Source organism: Chiloscyllium plagiosum, unplaced genomic scaffold (genome assembly GCF_037043375.1).
Source record: "Chiloscyllium plagiosum isolate Xiang-an unplaced genomic scaffold, Cpla_swu_hap1 HiC_scaffold_22, whole genome shotgun sequence".
NCBI lineage: Eukaryota > Metazoa > Chordata > Chondrichthyes > Orectolobiformes > Hemiscylliidae > Chiloscyllium > Chiloscyllium plagiosum.
In genome coordinates this window covers 42,531,812-42,552,067 of record NW_028270160.1, presented here as the reverse complement: position 1 = coordinate 42,552,067, position 20,256 = coordinate 42,531,812, and the positions used below count along the sequence as shown (strand labels likewise).

The 20,256-nt window shown below is 39.2% G+C and overlaps 1 protein-coding gene across 1 annotated transcript in view; it reads right to left on the bottom strand.

The window, feature by feature from the left end:
- Positions 1 to 20,256, bottom strand: part of adgra1b (adhesion G protein-coupled receptor A1b) — a 529,688-nt gene that overhangs the window by 267,462 nt on the left and 241,970 nt on the right. The window contains exon 7 of the mRNA XM_043712551.2: positions 13,034 to 13,247. Within this exon, the coding sequence (XP_043568486.2) occupies positions 13,034 to 13,247 (214 nt within the window). The remainder of the gene's footprint in view (positions 1 to 13,033; positions 13,248 to 20,256) is intronic.

Below are 20,256 nucleotides of genomic sequence, written 5' to 3'. Positions count from 1 at the left end.
CACTAATCCAGAATCTGGTTTCGAGCAACTGCAGTCATTGTTTTTACCTTAAGAGTTTGTCATGGCTCAAGCCTATAATTTCTACCAATGTGGTCTGAAATCCTGGTAACTTCTCTCCCTCATCTAGCATTCTTAAGAGTGTATCTGGCCAGTTATCTCAATGTGGCGATTTGTTTTCCAGCAGTAGAACATGGTCCATGTTTCAAAATGATTGCTTCATCGGCTGCAAATTGTTTTGAGACATCCTGGGCTCACAGAAGGCTTGAGAAACAGATAATTCTTTTCCTTTCAAAGCAAATAATAATGTTTCACATCACTGTGACTGCTATTATCACTGACAACAGTGCTATGCTTCCTCTGAAACTGCAAAAGATATTGTGCTTGGCATTAAAATTGGAGCTACAGGATTTTATTTCTGCAGCCCTTTTGTTAAATAATAAAGACATTAGGAGAAAAGTTGTTTGTCGAGTACTGCTTCAAGCAGACTAAGTTAGTTCCCTGAAGGCAGGCAGTGTTGCTGGCTGTTACCTTCACAGCCTGAGAGGGTTTCTCCATTGACACCTCAGCGCTGTGCACCTCTGGAAATTGACAGATCAATCTGTGACATTGCCAGTGCCACTTGAAGCAGCATGAGGCAGCCTCATTCTCCTCCATTGAAATTGTGGTTTCAAAGATTTACTTCATGGTGCGCTACGACCATAATACTGAATAAAAATATGAAGTAATTACAAAAGGAAGGGCGAGGGTGTGGGGTTAATGCATTCAGTTCAAACCAATTTCCCAGTATTTCCACAAGTGACAGGGACCCTGCGATTCAAGTGCTGATGTGAAGTTTCGCAGCATTAAAGTACATTTGTGCTTTTACTGTTTTACTAGATTCCAATAAAACAGTGGCAGGAACAGCAGAAATCGCCACTTATGTTCTCTTAAGGAATGGGAATCTAGTTTTGCATGCTCAGTTTATTCTTATAAAATTTCTTTTGAAGTTATTCCTTTAAGTTTGTATTAAAATAATCAACAGCTGATTACAATATTCTACTTTTGGGTCAAAACTCCAGTCCAAACTGAAATATATTAGAAATAAAGCTTTATTTTATGTTGTTTGCTTTGTTACCCTTTCAATTACCTCTTTGTTTTTTTCCATTCTTCATTCTTCCACCATGTCCTCCCTTTACCCATTAAAGTCCTTGCTCCCTGTTGCTAAAACGGTTGCAGATATTCTTTTCATGTAAATTGACAGTGCAGTCCTTCAAAGTATTGATAATATTTACAGTATTAAGAACCATTGTTGTGCTACTACAGTCCCTATTTGTTGTCCAGCCTCTCTCACAATACTGGGAGCAGCATACTTTGCTCATGCTGTGAAAAGAAAGCACTTTTCATAATGCCCTATAACTGATCAATGGCCAGGTTCCATTTAACATTAAAACTTATTCACAGTGAAGATGCTGATTTGGTTTTTCAATGAAATAAACACTCAACTTTCTCTAAAAGCTCATCAGTTGCCAGTATTAATTTTGTTTTCGTCTGTGCAGAGCTCTGAGGTCTGTTCATAACTGCAACTGCGAAAGATGCTGGCAAACCGATCAGCACAGGCCGACAATCAGAGTAACTGTGCAGCCGCCCAGCTTAGAGGAAATATTGCCAGTTGCCATTTTTCCTTTGTTTCTTTTCCTGTTGTATTGCAATCTATAATTCTACTCTTCCTCATCCCCCCCTACTCACATCAAAACAAAATATGAGCATTGTTTTATTTTGAAAAGCTTTTTAAAAAACCATTATAAATGAAGAACAGCCCTGCATTATTCCTTTTATTCATTTGAGAATGGGTTAAAGTATCATAGAGTTTGTGGATCCCATACATTCAGAGGTTCATACTGTTTCAAAGGACTGTAACACCATATGGCTAATTCTCTAACCCATGTTCAATTCAACCTCAATTCTTCATTAGAACAAAGAGACTAGGGAATTTAATCTTGTGCCTCAGTAAACACTAACGACTTAATTTCATGCTAAGATAAAAATCTGATAGAACACAAGTCTGTGTTAAGCACAGATAATAAGCTTGTGGTTAGCTACTTGACAAATTGACTTGTGCAGTTTGTATGATTTGGACCAACAGAACCAGCATAAATTTCATATCGGGACAAACTGGGGTCAAACAAGGCTGTGTCATTGCACCAATATTTCTCTCCATTCCTATCAATGCAAGTTACCCACAGGTGTGGAGGTAATCCACACAACAGACAGGAAATTGCTCAACCTTTGCCAATTTCAGTCCAAGTTCAAACCGCTTTGATCTTAGTCATAGAGCTTTGGCATGTTGATGCCCTTTGTGTGCATTCACTGAGAAACTGAACTCTAGGTCACTGTCAACCCGTTCTGTAAGGACAGGAAAATGGGCCTTTCACTAAAAGAAAACCTGGAAATCAAAGGGCCTCTTCCAAGCAGCTCCCACAGTAAAACATCTCCCCATTCCCGCAGTTCGCTCATTTTAGATCCCATTAAACTGGTATGCTAGCAAGTCATCCTTGATCCCAAGGGTCTATTTAAAAAGGAGGAATTACTGAACAAATTGACTAATGCAGTTAATCTTTCAAACATCAATATCCAGCTGAGCCATTTTTATTCTGTTGTTCTCTAATTTCCTATTCCTTTATTGTGATAGAAGGGAATGCAAACATATTCTAGCTTATGTTTTCACTATCTGCAAAGTACATGAGATGACATGACTGCCTATTCTATTTGGTTTAAATTTTCTCATGCTTTTCACATTATGTATTCCCTTTCTGTGTTTTTTAAAGTCTTTTCTTGTGCCTCTCTCCTTGCGTATATTGTATTCCCTTTTCTGTTGCTGTGGGCCACAAAAGCAGAAACTAGGAGGAATTGTCAAGATTATTTAAGTTATGGGATCCACATGGGATGATGTTATTCCTAAAGAGCAAATCGCATTTATACAGCACTTGTAATGTTAAATATTCAAGGGAAAATTAGACACTGAATGGGAATTGGAAGAGTTTACTGGGAGTTGGCATGGGGCAATGAATGCAAGCTTGAAAAGAATTTTGAGAAAGTCTTTAGAAGGCAGGAAAGACAAACTAAGGCAGAGAGGTAGATAGTATTCTTAAGTAAAGGACTACCATTGAACAGGGTTTGCCAGAAAGACCATGGATAGGAGCTCAAATATAAGGCTGAAAATGTTTGCAAGTGAAAGGGTGCAGCAACATCACAGATCATGATAAATAATTTTTTGAAACACAAGTATTGAAACAGGATGCACAAAGAATACAATAAAAGTTGACTTTATTTTTCCTCTATCGTTGTTCTCTTGGCACTTTGCATGCTTCTGTATCCATGAGTTGTACCTCAATCTCTGCAATGGACTCTTTCACTTTCACCATCAATAACAGTCATGCTTAAAGTATAGAATGTTGTTCAGTGGGTCACTTGATTACTGGTAGGTTAAAATTTCAATCCCTCCATTTATGGAGTATTCAAATCTTTAAAAGAAGCATTCCATTCAGATTACATACATTTCATATACCAACATGTTAGGGATTGACTAGCTCAGCTGGCTCAACACCTGGTGAGTGTTGCTGGCAGCATGGCTATCAATGTGGCTTCAATTCCCGCACCAGCTGAGGTTACCATGAAGAACTCTCCTTTGTAACCTCTCCCCTCTCCTGAGGGGTGGTAATTGTCAGGTTAAACCACCACCAGTTGTCTCTTTCTAATGGGAGACCAACCCTATGGCCCACTAAGACTATGGCGACTTTACCAATATGTACCCAAAGAAAAACATGTAACCAACTACTACTGCAGGTGCCTCCTTCTCTGCAAATTTCATTGCAAAGCAAATGCTTAAAACCCAGAACCTTATAAAGTAGCTGTTCTTCATTCTAAGTATGAAGACTTCACTGGCGAACTTAGTATTTACTTCCTACCCTCAAGTTCCCTCGAAGGTAGCGGTCAACTGTTACTTTACAGTTTTGAGTAAAGGAGTTGTGAAGTAATGTTGAGGTTGTACAGGATGTTAGTGAGACCTCTTCTGGAATATTGTGTCCAGTTACAGGAAGGATATTACCAACTTGAGAGGGTTCAGAGAAGGTTGACCAGAATGTTGCCGGGAATCAAAGGTTTGAGTTTTTGGAAGAGGTTGGATAGGTTGTGACACTTTTCACAGGAGGGTAGGAATTTGAGGGGTGCCATTACAGAGGTTTATAAAATCATGAGGGGTATAGAAAAGGTGAATGGCAGTTATCTTTTCCCTCGGGTGGGAGATTTCATGTCTGGGGACATATGTTGAAAGTGAGAGGAGAACGATTTAAAAAAGGATGTCAGAGGGACAACCTTTTTTAAATATACACAGAGAGTGGTTCATGTGTGGAGTGAACTTCCAGAGGAAGATGTGGGTACAGTTACAATGCTTAAAAAACATTTGGATGAATAAGAACCGTTTGGAGAGATATGGGCCAAGCGCAGGCAGGTGGGACTTATTTTGTTTGGGAATATAGTTGGCAATGGACTGGTTGGACCAAAGGATCTGTTTCTGTGTGCTGTATGACTGTGCATGACATGACTCGAGGCAGCACAGACTTTTTCTGAAGATTTTCATTAACTTTAACTTGGTTTCTGATGTCACATTCAGTAAAATAAAACCTAGCATGATGGCAAGAACAGACATTCTCAATACTGCTTTTGCATTCATCTGAATTTTCTAGGTTAGCACCAAGGCTTCAGTGAGATCGAGAGCTGAGTGGACCTGGATAGAAGCCAAGCTGAGGTTGGGTTGTTGGAAAATGTCACTTGTTACCACTGTCATCTCCCAATGATGAATGACAGGAGACTGATTAAAGGGATGGTAATTTGCACAACTGAATTTGTCCTGTTTTTTGAGGACAGGCTAGATAGACACCAATGCTGCAGCTGGACAAAAACAGTTTGTCTTGTGACAATGCTCCTTCTGAAGCATAAGTCTTCAGCAAAACAACTGGGATGTTATTGGTGCTCATAACCTTTCCTACATGCAGTGTACTCTCTCACCTTTTGATATAATTTGTTGAAGACTGCCTCTGTGATGATTGGGATCTCAGGAGGAAGCACAAACAGACCATCCAATTAACACTTCTGGCTGAAGGTGACTGCAAATGTTTCAGTTTCCTTTGTATTTGGCAATAAAGTGTTGAACCCCACCATTATTAGAAATGGGGATATTCACAAAATTTAGTCTTCCATTATTTGTTCAATTAACCACTGACATTCACAACTGAATGTGGCAGAACTGCAGAGCTCTGATCTGATCCTTTGCTTGTGGCAGCTTTTAGTTCTGTCTTTTACGCACTGCTTCTTTACCGTGCATTACATTCATTGTTATAGCTTCACCAGACTGAAGGTACTCTAGTTCTGCTCTTCTCCATTCTAAAGTTGGTCATCAGTCTGGACATTTTGTGTAAAATAGGAATATACTGAGCCATGAGGTTACAGGTTTGGGGGAATGCAATTCCAGTCATATCTTGAGGAGTTTGTCAGCTCTGTCAGTCACCATGTAACCGTCCATAAAGCTTATTTAAATTCCCACCCAAAGTACATTTTGTGCCCAGGCAATTTGTTTAAGCATGCAGAACCTTTCAATTATTTTGCATAGCCGCACACATAATAGCTTAACAGGGCTACCTGTGCCCAGTTTGAGAGAACTTTTGGATTGCTGCATTGCTCATAGCCTCAAAGCTTCTTTTATGACATTTTCAGCACAGGAGGCATCTTGATTCATCAGCTCAGGGAGCCCACTGGGTGAAAATCTGCAGGAGGTATACTTGGACTTAATGTCATGAGATGTATGGAGTTAGCAGCTTTTTCCTACACCCATCAACTTTCATGATCCTCTGATTTATGGGTACTGTAGAAGAGATAATAATGAGAATATCAGTAGAAGGTGCAGGAGGCAAAGTGTCCCTATGCTGCCCCAGGACAGCCCATATAGTTAGTAATAGAGAGGCAATAGCACCTCTCTACCACAGGGTTTTATGCTATCACTCCCATTATCTCCCATTTATTATTCCTCATGTTGAAACAGCTGATGTTCCTGCTGCTATTGTGACTTTTGATAGGATGTTCTGTTCCAAACAAAAGGCATCCTGCCAGGAAGAGGTCAAAGGAACTGATCTGAATGCGTACAGCTGATCTCAAGACAAAGGTAGAAAAGGGATATGTTGCTCCAAAGGAAACAGAAATATTCCCAGTAAACTAAATTACCACGTTATATAGAAGTACAAATGCCCACCAACAACTGAATATAATGAAATTTAATTGCCTCAAAAGGCCTTCCTTAATTGAAGAGACGATAAAATTGAGCTTGTCATTATGAAACAATCTAATATTGATGAAATATTTCAAACGCTCATAACTGTTATAACTAAAGTCTTGAACCTTGCAAAACATAGGAAGGGAAACATGTGTTCCTTGGCCTTGCCAAAATAAACAAATGGACTTTCAGGGTCGTTGTCTTTCTCACTGAGAAGTAAAAACTGCGGCTGAGGGGAAAGGGACTCTGTTATTGTGAGAGACGAGATGTATTCCAAATTTAAGTCGCAGTGTTCTGTGGTTAAAGCATTCCCCCAATATTACATCACTAATTTCTCAGTCAAAAATCAAAATGGGGAGAGGGTCATATGTAATGAATTAAACCAAGCATATTTATCAAAATGTTAGATTTAAAAACAGAAAACCATTCTTACATGGATTGCTTTTTGCAGATCCCTGAATTTCTTTATAGTTAACATTATCTATTCAGAATTATTCAGCCATCCAAATAGTAAAGGCAAATAGATCACCCAACTGCCGGGCTTTAACATAAACATGTAGCTTTCTCCAAGTCTGTTGTCCTCATTTTGAAGTTACTTGTTATTAATTTACGTAACAAACTTTTATTCTCTCCTTTCTACTTATGGGCCTTTATTTCTGTCTTTTTAACTATCAATTTTAGAATCTCTCTCAATGGACTGACTTTTAAAATTTCATTTTTAATTCACAGAAGTGAATCACTGCGTGTGAATTGATTTATTTTTGATGCCAGGCTGAAAGAGTGATAGGCTGGCCCATTGTGCTATGTAGCTTCATATGATCAACATTCATTTTAAAGCATTTGAGGAGATAGGTAATGTTAGCCTACAATGTTAATAACAAGCTTCACCCATATTGGATAGCTGTCAAGTTTTCCAGAATGTTTGGTTATCCACTCAAAGTTTGAAGATGAACTATTGATATGGGATTTCTGACTAGACTAAGAACATTGTGTTAATTCCATAAAATAGATATACAAGCAAATAAAGCATTTGCAAAGTTAAAAATGAATAAAAATATAAAGCAAACTGACTGCCAAATGAAATAATCAATCAAGTCATCTTCACTATGATAACAGTGTTTTTCAATGATTAAACATAACCTGGTTAGGAAAGTTGATTCTGCTAGCGTGAAAAGGCTAACTATTGATTACAGAAAGAAAACACATTCCTACTCACATAGCTACTTGTAAATTAAACCAAAGAAAGTAGGATCATTTTCTCAAGTCAGATCATCAACAAACACAAAGCACCAAGCAAAAATCATATACAGATGACCACAGCGCTTTTTAGCTTTCAGTTGCTTTGGCTCAGGCATTAAACTGAATCTGTAAGCTAACCCTTTTCACGCACCATAATTGTTTCATTTATTCATTTTGTAATAGGATCATATCAGTGTATTCTATTGCATTAGCTCAAAACATTCACAGCAGGAAACAGACAGCAACTGGGTTTTAATAACATATTGACAGCCATACTGTGTTGCTTTTCAACCACACATCTGTTACCTGATGTGGATTGCTTCTGGTAATACGTGCAATGAGTATTTATTTGGTGGGATGGAGAAACAATGAGATTCTGTACCTCAGCTAGAAATAGTTTAGGATGTAGATTGTTAAAACAGAATCATATTATTTCTATTTTTCAAATGCCACAACAGCTAAAGCAAAGGTCACAGAAAATTCACTTGCTCGTTCTAATTAATTGTCTAGGAATGTGACCTTGACATTTATTGAACACACACAAGTTCTCGATTGTTCTGAAATTCTACACACTTAAGGAGCAGTATTCAAGAGTATTTGCTTACATTTTGCAGCTAAAGCTGTATAAGTGCACATACCATTGTTAAACCAACAAAATGACCAGTGAAAATTCTCACTGCTGCAGACTGTAATGCCTTTGCAATATATTGTCTTGTGCTGTACTACTTTAAGACACCAAATACAGTGGTGTGTCACTGACGACTTTACTTGCTTCACTTACATTCAAGCACAACAATATTCCTTTAAGAATGGATTTTACACAACCCATCTCAGTAAATATTAATCAAAGGTCTCCTGAAGCAACAACATGCTGTGGGAGATGAAGATGATAATGGTAACTGTGAAGGACAAAGTAATCCACAAATAGCATTTTTGCTATGGCTCATAAGCAAATTCATACAGAAAAATAACAAAAGGCTGACAAGTTTGCATTGTCATAACCACAGATCATAACATGGGATCACCAATATATTGAAATTTTTATTCCATGTGTTTTTTTTAAGAAAAGGACTGGTACTGCCACGATAATAATGAATGTAAATCCAGGATTATCTGGCAAGGAATATTGGAATGCCACATTGGCACAGAGTCAAGGAAGCCATTTACTGCAGGTATACCCTTCCAGGAATATGCACATAAAATGTTTCAAGCTGACTTCAACCAGAGCCCATGTGTGTCAGTGGCCTGATGTCCTCCTGTGTTGACTAGTGTGCTGTGAAACTCTCAGCTTTGAGAACAGCCATTAAACACCCCTACACTGCAGGTGAAGAAAAGGTTAAAACACTCTTTTACTCTGAGTGCTGCCAGCCAATCAATGTTGAAAGGAATCAGAATAAATTAACTGCAAATCAATCTCCAAAGCCAAGAATCTTGAAATCGACAGTTTAACTATCAACATCAATGCTATTGTTACTACCCCATGTACTGGCTCCAGCACTATGCATCTAAGGGCCATAAGTCATGGACATTGTCCCTTAATGAGTTTTCCCTAGACAGAAAGTAATGAATTGATCAGAATATCCATTACTATGTAAGATTGTTTTAAGCAGTCTACCTCAGATTATCTTGGTAGGGGCAGGTGTCTCAACATCTGAATGGCTGAAGCTAGATATCTTATACTGCTACTATGTAGTAAACCCGCCATCACTTTTCTCCATTAACAGGAGGCAGTTGTCAACCAAAATAATCATTTGGCATACCATACAAATGAGTAATATGGTATATAAGTTTCAGCCCTGATGTGATGCCAGCTTTGGAGACTGCATGTCACAATGGCCAGTGGACAATATCAAAAAATATCAACCAACTTCCAAGCCTCAGAAAAGTATATCTCCCACCGTATATGATTCTGTTACTGAAAATCATTTATTAAATAATCCGAACAACGTTAAGTATTGCATCAGATATTAATTTAAGATCACCAATCTTGTTCAGAGCATGTTGCATTTTTGCAGGCTAGAATCCAGAAATATTAACACATTGGGCCATTATTTAAAATCTAGACCAAAAGAATTTGTACATACATTGCACCGGGTCTTTTGAGACTTCCAATCTCTGTTGCATTTCCATGGCAACACCCAAGCCAATTGGACTCTACCTGCCTAGTCTGAGAATTAACATTGACAGCTAACTGTTCTTGCGAATCAGCATCCTCTTTCCATGCTACATAAAGTGGTATCCTTTTTTGCCAAGTCTCTTCTTGTGTCATTGTCCTGATGAATGCCAGACAGATAGCTTTAACCACTTGTCGCCTTGTAGCAATACTTGACTTTTACTTCCTTTGGACTCACTTCTCAATCTTAACCTGTGCGTACATGTTTATTGTGTAATTATTTTTTCTCACGATTAATAATGAATAAATTTATTCTTTTGTTAACTCAAGAAAACCTGATTAAATTGGCACCTTTTAAAATAAAAATTCATTTGGTTTGGGAAAAGAGAAACCCCTTAAATTAGCCTTGTTGTGACCTTGTACTTAAGGGTGATGCGGGGGGGGGGGGGGGGGTGTTAGAGTGGGGGGGGGCGGGGAGGGGTTGGGGGGGATGGGAAGGGTGTGGGGGAGTTGCTGCTGAATAAAGAGGAGAGTCAGCTCATTCCCCCTCAGCTAGGAGCTGAATAATTTGCGGTATCCATCTGGATCTGTAACGAGTTGATGAACCTTGATTGGGGACTGATCATAAAAGTTTAAAAAAGCCAGAAAAGGTTTACATAAACATTTTTCAGCAATTTGTTGATATTTTGATTGTGATAGTAAACACCCAAAAACACCCGATTTTTGGAACTTCAAAAAAATCAAATCAAATCAAGACTGAAGTAAACTCTGACTGCCTTAAGCCTGCAATATTTAGCGATTCACCGGCCTTGAAGCTTAGTCAAGCTTTGAAGTCCCTTTCAATCCTGTTCTATTTGCTTTGGTAGTGATGACCATGATCCCCACCCTGCATTTGTCAATCATTTCAGTCACTGTTTGCCCACTTTAAGTCTCAATTGATGATTCGCAAATGCCATTTTTGATCAAAACGTCAAAAATACTCCAAGCTTCACTGCTTGACAACGATGACTCTTTGAGTCTCAATGTTATACCAAAGCATAACTAAATTCTATAAAGTTTAATTAAAACTAGGCCAAAGTTATCAACTTTGAAATGGCATTCTGTGCACACCTACAAGCTATTCAGTCATTTTTCCTCACATTCTTTTTTAATCAAAGACTTCAAGCATTGTTGTGTTGTGTCTCATGGCTAGACTGCTTTATACTTTTAAGGCACAGGCTCATGATAGCATCACTGTGTCATAGTATGTAACCTGCTGGTTCAAAGGTCGCAGTCTCCATCTTGTTGAAACCTCTTGCAGCATGACAATCTGACGGGAACATGCCATTGTTGATATCCAAATTCCTTAGCTTTGGTCCAGTCATGCACATGCCTCTCTTATAACACATTAAATACCAGCAGCTGTGATAAACACCTACTGGATCCATTCATATTATGTTATCTATGCCTCATTTTTATATCAAGACAGTAAACACAGGTGTAACCTCATTAGGGTACAAATATGCTGCTTAAGGTAAAAAAAATCAGTAATTCTGTGACAGTCTCTGAAAGAGAGCTAACAGTGGTGGCCACTTATAAAGAAATAATTCCCAGATCCTACTTTGATTTACAGGGTTACAGGGATGGAGGGGTTGGGGTACAGTGAGTCTGGGTGGGATGCTCTTTGGAGGGCCAGTAAGCTGGAAGGATTGACTACGCAATTTCCCTAACTCCCAGCAGCAATGCTGTTCCATCCTTATCCAGACAGATAGTGCCATTCTCGCTGTGAGGAAAATGAGTTATCTTATCAACCAGTCTGACACTAACTGTGTCCATTAGCAGCAGGACTACAGTCGACAATTGCTCTGGTACCATAAAGGTATCCATGCTAAATTGTTGTTTTCTCCTGTTTGACACTCAGGGCAGCTCAAACATTTCATAGAAACAATGAATTATTATCTGTTTTCCTTTCCAAATGTGTATTAAAGCAATGTCCATTTCAGGTAAATTAGGCTGATACAGCATGGAAGATGAGCACAAATAGCCACTTGAAGTACTTCAATAGGAAATCCTATTATTCAAAAAATACTAAACTAATAATCAATCATTCAAGAGAAGAGGTTGGGGAATGTATAATTAGCACTTATACAATGATTAATGTCATTTAAAGTATGAACAGCTTCAGCGATCAGAGGATTGAAAAAGCATATTTTTCAATGTAATTTCATGCCTTTTCCAAAAAGAAGGTGGGAGTCCCCTGTGGCACAGTGGTGGCATCCTTACCTCTGGACTGAGAGACCCAGGTTCAAGTCCCACCTGTGCCAGTGATATGTAATATTAATTAGGAAAAATAGGTAAAATAAAAGAAATCACAAAAGATTTTTGGTCTGAAGTTCTGGATGGGTTTGATGTGCTATATTCATCATTGTTGACAATATAATCTCTTCTTCAAATAGCAAAGTAAACAATTACAAGTAAAGACAGAACATGCTGTAGGTACTCAGAAGCTCTGGGGAGGGAAGCAAAGTAATATTTAAGGTTGATGATTTTGCATCAATTCTGAGTATTTTCAGCATTTTCTATTTCTGATCTCCAGCAACCCAACTAATTTTCCTCTTGTAAACAAATGCAAACTTCGTCTTGGGAAACTATGTTTTTTTTGGTGCTTGATGGCATGTTAGGTTCAAACCATCCTGCACCGTACAGCTGAAATTGCAAGACTAAGGCTTCTTTATAAATATTAATATAACCTAGCTGAGTGGTGAGAACTGAACTGAAGGCTTGGGAATGGGGATATCTGCATTGTTCATGGTTCAAAACATTTGTACCCAAGCCATGTTTGATTTGTAATGCCACATGTAGTAAGTACTTGTAATAGAGTGACAACATTAGCAAACTATGATTTGATTCGATCATAATGGTTGTCTTATAGATTAGTATTTGTTGCATATATCAGTTATTTATTTGCTTGCATTTTTGCATGGTACCAATGGAAAAATCTTCAAACTTTATTAAAATTATCAAAAAATTAAAGTTTGTGTAGCATCTTTGGGAATTACTAATAAAATTATTTTGCTAACCTAGTTTCTAAGGTGGAAAGTTAATAAATGATAGGAAAAGACTTAAAATATCTGTCATTATTTTTCACTCCAGAAGGTGGCACTTGCTACTGAGAACAATGAAATGGTATGGATTATTACTTTGACTTCAGTCATTCATTTGTTTTCAGCTTAGTATTATTCACTCTGCAATGCGTCATATATAATATGCAACAATGCAGAGAAATCAAGCCTTTATGTGCAGAAAAAAAATCTCTTCTGAGCTACAATGCAACAAAAACCTCAAACCTAGAATGATTTAATAGTAGACAGTTAAACGGCGAGCAAAAAGGATATTTCTACCTGGATATTAAGCAGCAGTCATGTATTATAACGGGTTCTACAAATATTTCATTATCTTCGTCTGTTTCCACTATTTTCCCGCTATGGTGCCATTGGATTTGTGTTGTTTTATCCACATATGTTGCAGTGCACATAAAAGGTAGACGATCGCCATGGAATACCACTTGTTGTCGTGATGGAATCATCTGAAATAAAGGCAGCTCAAGTGGGCCATCTGAAAATGAACAATTGTAAATAGACACAATCAGTAACTTTTTGATACATACAAAAGACGTTTCAGACAAAGAAACTTTTTGGTAGGCATCACAATAAAATTCCTTGTATTAATGTTTCTTCATAATATTCATGGAAATAGTTCTAAGACACGTTACAGTCTGTAATATTATTTCCTAATCCCAATCAGATTTAATTCCTGTATCTACATGTATACTCACCACAGTTCCTGTAGGTACACATGTACTTACCACAATTGCTTTCAATCACAAAAGCATTTAATGAAGCAAGTAACATTTCCAATTTTCTTGTCAGGTTTGCTAAAAGCTCGAACTTCACCTCATCAATGATCTCTCTCACTCTACAAAACTTATTCCTTCATAGATATTAGATATTGTTGACAAGGTCAGAATATATTCACCATCACTAAATTCCCTTGAGAAGAGGGTGGTGAGTCGCTGCCTTTAATTGCTGCTGCCTGAATAATAACAACGTTGATAATGGTGTCAGGTAGGGAGTTGCAGAGTTTTAATCCAACAACAAAGAAGAAATGGCAGTACATATTCATGTCAGGATGGTACAGTTTAGAGGGGAACTTGCAGGTCATGGTGCTCTTACGTGACTGCTCAAATAAAAAGGCAAGAAAAACAATGCCACAGATTGTGAAGTTGCTGTAGGAGTAGTCTCAACTAGACTAGATTCCCTACAGTGTGGAAACAGGCTCTTCGGCCCAACAAGTCCACATTGACCCTCCGAAAAGTGACCCACCCAGATCCATTTCCCTCTGACTAATGCACCTAACACTATGGGCAATTTAGCATGGCCAATTCACCTGATCCGCACATTTTTGGACTGTGGGAGGAGACGGGAGCACCCGGAAGAAACCCACACAGATACTGAGAGAATGTACAAACTCTATACAGACAGTCACCCGAGGCTAGAATCGAACCTGGGTCCCTGGTGCTGTGAGGCAATAGTGCCAACCACTGAGCCGTTGTGTGCTCGTTGAGTAATATGTGCTTTGCCTCCAGCTTGATATCTTTACCTGATGTGGCAACGCTACTGTTATCATTTGTAACATACAAAATCAGGCATGGATAATACAGTCAGAGAGATGTACATCACGGAAACCTACTCTTCTGTCTAACTCATTCACGTCAACCAGATATCCTAACCTAATCTAGTCCCATTTGCCAGTACTTGGCCTATATCCCTCGAAACCCTTCCTATTCATGTACCCATCCTGATGTCTTTTAAATATTGTAATTGTACCAGCCTCCACCACTTCCCCAGGCAGCTCATTCCATACATGTGCCACCCTCTGCATGAAATTGTTGCCCCTTGGGTCCCTTCAATTTTTTTCCCCTCTCACCCTAAACCTATGCCCTCTAGTTCTAGACTCCCCCCCACCCCAGGGAAAAGACCTTGTCTGTTTACCCTACCCATGCCCCTTATGATTTTATAAACCTCATCCTCCGATGCTTCAGGGAAAACAGCCCCAGTCTGTCAAACCTCTCCCTCTCGCTCAAACGCTCCAATCTTGGCAACATCCTTGTAAATCTTTTCTGAACCCTTTCAAGTTTCATAACATATTTCCGATAGGAGGGAGACCAGAATTTCACAAATTTTTCCAAAAATAGAGATGTGGCATTGAAAGGTCCAACAGATATTTACACCTCATTAATAAATACAAACATTACATTCACAGGTTGAATGCTGGGCTAGTATTAAGCTTTTCAATTATAAAGGAACAGCATCTCCTGTTCCAAGTATTTGGAGTTAAGGTAGAGTCGGAGACCCTTATACGATCATGTCACATGCTATGATACAGTAACGATATCATGAAAATGTTCCTTTTTCACATCTTCCTTTGCCAAAGATTACTAAAAATCCCAAACAGGTATAGATGGTTGTACATGGGAAGTGTTGACAAATTGAAAATTATACAAATAGATAAAACAGAGTTTAGAGGATTAACATTTCAAATTTCAATGTAATATTTTGGAGGTTTCACAACTCATTCTGACCTAGAAGCGTCTGAGGAAGTATGCATTGTTTTCTCTGCACTTGTTTGACAACCTGGATGCCTTGCTACTCATTGCTATCCCTAACATTACTGCTCAGTTGTCATTTTCAGTGTGTCTTCCATCACTCGCCATGCATGAATGATGTGTCATACATTGGTCTCAGCTGGTTTCTGGTGCATCATGGTAAGTAATGACTTTATTTGATCTGGGCTAGATGCATATCCTAGTCACCTTTGCTGTATCTCTATTTCCAACTCTCACTCTCTGCCTACACAGTTTTGGTAGTTCACAACCTGATTGCTCATTATTCTTCAAAAACAGACGAAGATGAAAGAAGTGTACAATGTCTTCAGATGTGTCCTCAACATTCTTTGGAGTGATTTGATGATTGGTAACCAGCAAGGTCATTGACACTTGTCTCTGTGCATAGGTTGTGCACAAAAACACGGCAATGCTCTGGAGAGATCTTGTTTCGTTGTTCAAAACTTAATGACCATTGATATCGATAGTAGATACCATACATTCAGCCAGATCGTTTGGACATGGATACTGGGGTAGCTATGTGATATAGGTCACTTCCCATATAATATATTATATATGGCTAAACAGTTTGTCAATGAATTGCAGTTCATTGTCAGACACTATCCAGTACTGAAAAATAACGGTCATTATGTCAGCGACTGTCTCACTCTGTGTTGCTGAGTTATTAGAGAAAAGGAAATTTGGAGAATTAACCCATCTCAAGGATGTAATTTTCTTCATGCACTATGAAAAGGTCGATTTTTACTTTTATCCAAGGAGTGGACGGAACATCATGTGGAGCTAGATGGTCCCTCTGCTCCTGGAGTTGAGGTGTTTGTTATGCCTCACATGTATTCATGAGTAATTGAAATTCCTGATTTATCCCTGGGCAGTACAGACTCAGGTGCCATGTGCGCTCAATACTTGTCTCCCCTGTTGCAACAAGAACATAATACTTTCACATAATACTTCTGATATTATGACATGTTTGACCTTGTTGATTTGTTGTGATATACGACGCTCATCTCTGTATGGTCAAAATGAACAAGTCTTCTCAGGAATTTCTTTAATACTGTGGGTCATCACTAGAAATGTTTTTTTTGCAACTGTTGTAGTTGCTCATCTTCAGTAGTTGCCAATTATAACTGGTCTCATTGGTTCTGGCCAAAGAGCAACAAATCTACCTTAACAAAATCTTCAATTTATACTGAAGAGCATCAATGAGCAGATCAATAGGAATATCTTGGATGTGGATACATGTGCATGTTTCTGTGTGTATACAGGACTGGCACAGGTATAATCTGCTCAGCATCCAAGATTAAATCTTCCTACTGCCTGCTTTATATTTCACTTCAACGTTATATCTTTGCAGATTATTAACAGATTCAGTTGTATCATGGATGATCTGTTCCACCATAATGGGTGTGGTTTGAATCTCGTGAATTGTGAGTATACTAAGGTCTATGTATTTTTGTGGACCTGTTACTGCTGGACTACTGGTATCTAGCAGGTAGAAGATTTCAGGAAGCCAAGATGAGCTTGCACAATGGCATTGCAGTGTGATTCTGCCAATATACATAATTGTTGATCTGCATGACACTGTGAGAAAGTCCTTTGTAAGCTGTACTCTGGAATAACCGACGACTTTTCATTGCTGTTTTGAAGTCTTTGTTTAATTATAGACTTGATTACAGTGCAGTGTTTGTTGATTTCTTTTTCTAATTTTGCTCCTCTTTCCTTTTTCTCTTGGTGCTGGCTATAGTCAATTAAGAGGGTTGTTTTAAAAATTAGAGACTTGTAGTGTAAGAAGGATTGCAGTTGCAGGTTGCTACGACTAAGTGGCGTTCACACAATGAGATTCTGGGGCGGAAATGGCTGCCCTCCAATAACCATCACCTTCGCCCTTTGTACTCGGCATTACACCAACTAATGGTGAGTACTCCACTGATTCCCATTGACTCCAGTGTTGCTCGGGCTCCTTGATGCCATACTCTGTCAAACGCTGTCTTCATGTCAAAGGCAGTCACCTTCATCATCCATCTAGATTTCAGCTCATTTGTTCATCCGTGGATCAGCAACATAATGAACTTTGGTGCCACTGATCCTGGTAGAACCAATTTGAGCACAGACAAGTTAATCATTGTTGTGTAAGTATTATTTAACGACACTGTTGTTGAGACTTTCTGTCTTTTGGATGATGATTACAAGCAGGTAATAAAGTGGTAACTGACAGATTAAATGGCCTGCTTTCTATGCATAGGACATACATAGACAATTTTCCATTTTGGCCAGTAGATGCCAGTGTTATAGTTGTACTTCAGCATCCCTCAGCAGCCTGGTGAGGGATATTGTTAGTTTTGTAACACAATTCTTTTGCACAACAACGCACATGTTTTCAGAACCCACAGTCTTTGCTGAGCTCAATGCGCTCAGCCATTTCATGAGATAAATATGTCAACTCCTGTCTCCCCAAAACCTGTCCACTATCCACAAGTCAGGAGCCTGAGGGAATACTCCCCACTTTCCTGGATGTGAGTGCAGCTCCCAAAACACTCAAATAAACAGGATAAAGCTACTCACTTTATCAGCATCCAATGCATTGCATTTAACATTCACTCACTCCACCACTAATGCACTCTGGCAGAAGTGTGTACCATCTACAATGACGGACTGCAATTACTCCCCAAGGCTCTTCTGACAGCACCTTCTAAACCCGTGACCTCTATCATCAAGAAGGACAAGAGCAGCTAGCACACAGAAACGCATCCAGCTGTAAATTCCCCTCACAGTCACACACCATCTTGACTCAGAACTTTATCACTATTCCTTCACTTTTGCAAGGTCAAAATCCATTTCCTACTAGCAGTATGAGTGTATCTGCACCAGGTGGTCTGCAAAAGTTCAAAGAAGCATCTTCTCAGGGTCAATCAAGGTGATCGACAAATCCTGATCTTGCCAGCGATGTCCACATTCCATGAAATAATTTTAAAAATTCATTTGATGTGTATTAATTATCGGATACTGATACATGTGATGAAGGGAACCACAAGTGGAGTCACTGGTGCATCTTTCACTTGATACTTGTGCAGAAGGTGGTTGCAAATATTATAGCCTTGTCTTTTTCATTCAAATGCTGGCCTCCCCATCATTGAGACCAGAGCTAATTGGCCACTCCTGTTCACAACTGGAAATGGAACACTAACAGAGGTTTCATCTGATCAGTTGGTTGCAAAATTGCTCAGTTCTGTCAAAAGTAAGCTGCTTCGACTGTTAGCCTTTTGTAGTCCTGAAATGTAGCTTCACTAGATTGGTACCTCTTTTATGGGTATATGTAATACTTCTCCTGACACTACTCTCCAAACTTCAGTAAATCCAATGTTAATCATCTGACTCAAAGGTAATGGTCGAGTGAGAAATTTGTCAGGTTGCAGTTTTTAATTGAATATAATGCTTTTGTTGTTGATGGTCCACAACTCTTAATGGATACCCAGCTTTGAGCTGCTAAGTGTGTTCTAAACCTATCACATTTAGTACAATGTCAGTGCCACAGAGTGAAGGAGAAGTTTAATGTGAAAATGGGACTTTGATTTCATAAGGTGGTCTCTCTTCTCGTCTATCATGGACAGATGCATCTGCACAACAATAGATTAGTGAGAGTAAGTTAAGTGAGTACTTCCCTGTTAATGATTCAGTCTGGCAGCTGCCACCTTCAGGACTTAGTCATGAACTGGACTCACAAATTAATTATATTCAATGTCTTTGCAATCTTCACTGATTCTAACACGTGATAAGATATTATTGTCCGCTCTTGTATGAGCAAGGAAGATATGGCTGAGAGCTCGGAATGAATAAGATTAGTTGTGAGGCTTTTGGCTTCACCTATTTATAGAATCATAGATATGTACAGCATAGAAACAGACCCTTCGGTCCAACTCGTCCATGCTGACCAGATATCTTAAATTAATCTAGTCCCATATGTCAGCAGTTGGCCCATATCCCCCTAAACCTTTCCTATTCATATTGCCATCCAAATGTCTTTTAAATGTCGTAATTGTACCAGTCGCCCCCACTTCCTCATTCCATATACACACCAGCCTCTATGTAAAAAAGTTGCCCCTTAGGTCTCTTTTATATCTTTCCCCTCTTCACCCTAAACCTATGCCTTCTAGTTCTGGACTCCCCCACCCCAGGGAAAAGACCTTATCAATTTATCCTATCCATGCCCCTCATGATTTTATAAACCTCTACAAGGTCACCCCTCAGCCTCCAATGGGCTTCATGAAAAACAGCCCCAACCTATTCAGTCTCTTCCTATAGCTCCCTATTTGCTGCCTTGTCACTCCTATGTTCAAAGCTGTTCAAGCGATCTTCTCAAAGATTGGCAATGCATCCTCCTGGGATTTTGCAAATTTGGAGAGACGGGATGACTACATTAGAGACATGACTACATTAGAGACTAGAATTAAAAAGCAACGAGGTCATATAAAAGGTAAATAAAAGTCTAGCATCAAACTTTCTAAAATGATTGAAGAGGTTAAAAAAGAAGTGACAATGAGAAAAAACGGACAGGTGGGAAGGAAGATGGACAGGTAGAACAATTCAAGAGGGCGGTGCCGAATTGGAGGGTTGGATCTGGGATGTGTTGGGGGAGGGGAGATGAGGAAACTGGTGAAGTCAACGTTGATGCTGTCCAATACCCCAAAGGATCCTTCCACATCCAGCAGAGATTTTCCTGCACAGCCAAGCACCTCATCTACTGTGTCCATTGCTCTCGATGTGGCCTCCTCTACACTGGGGAGACAGGACGTCAACTCACAGAACGTTTCAGAGAACATCTCCAGGGCACACGTGCCAAACGACCCCACTGCCCTGTGGCTGACGACTTCAACTCCCCCTCCCACTCCACGAAGGACATGCAAGCTCTGGGCCTCCTTCACCACCAAATCCTAGCCACCCAATGGC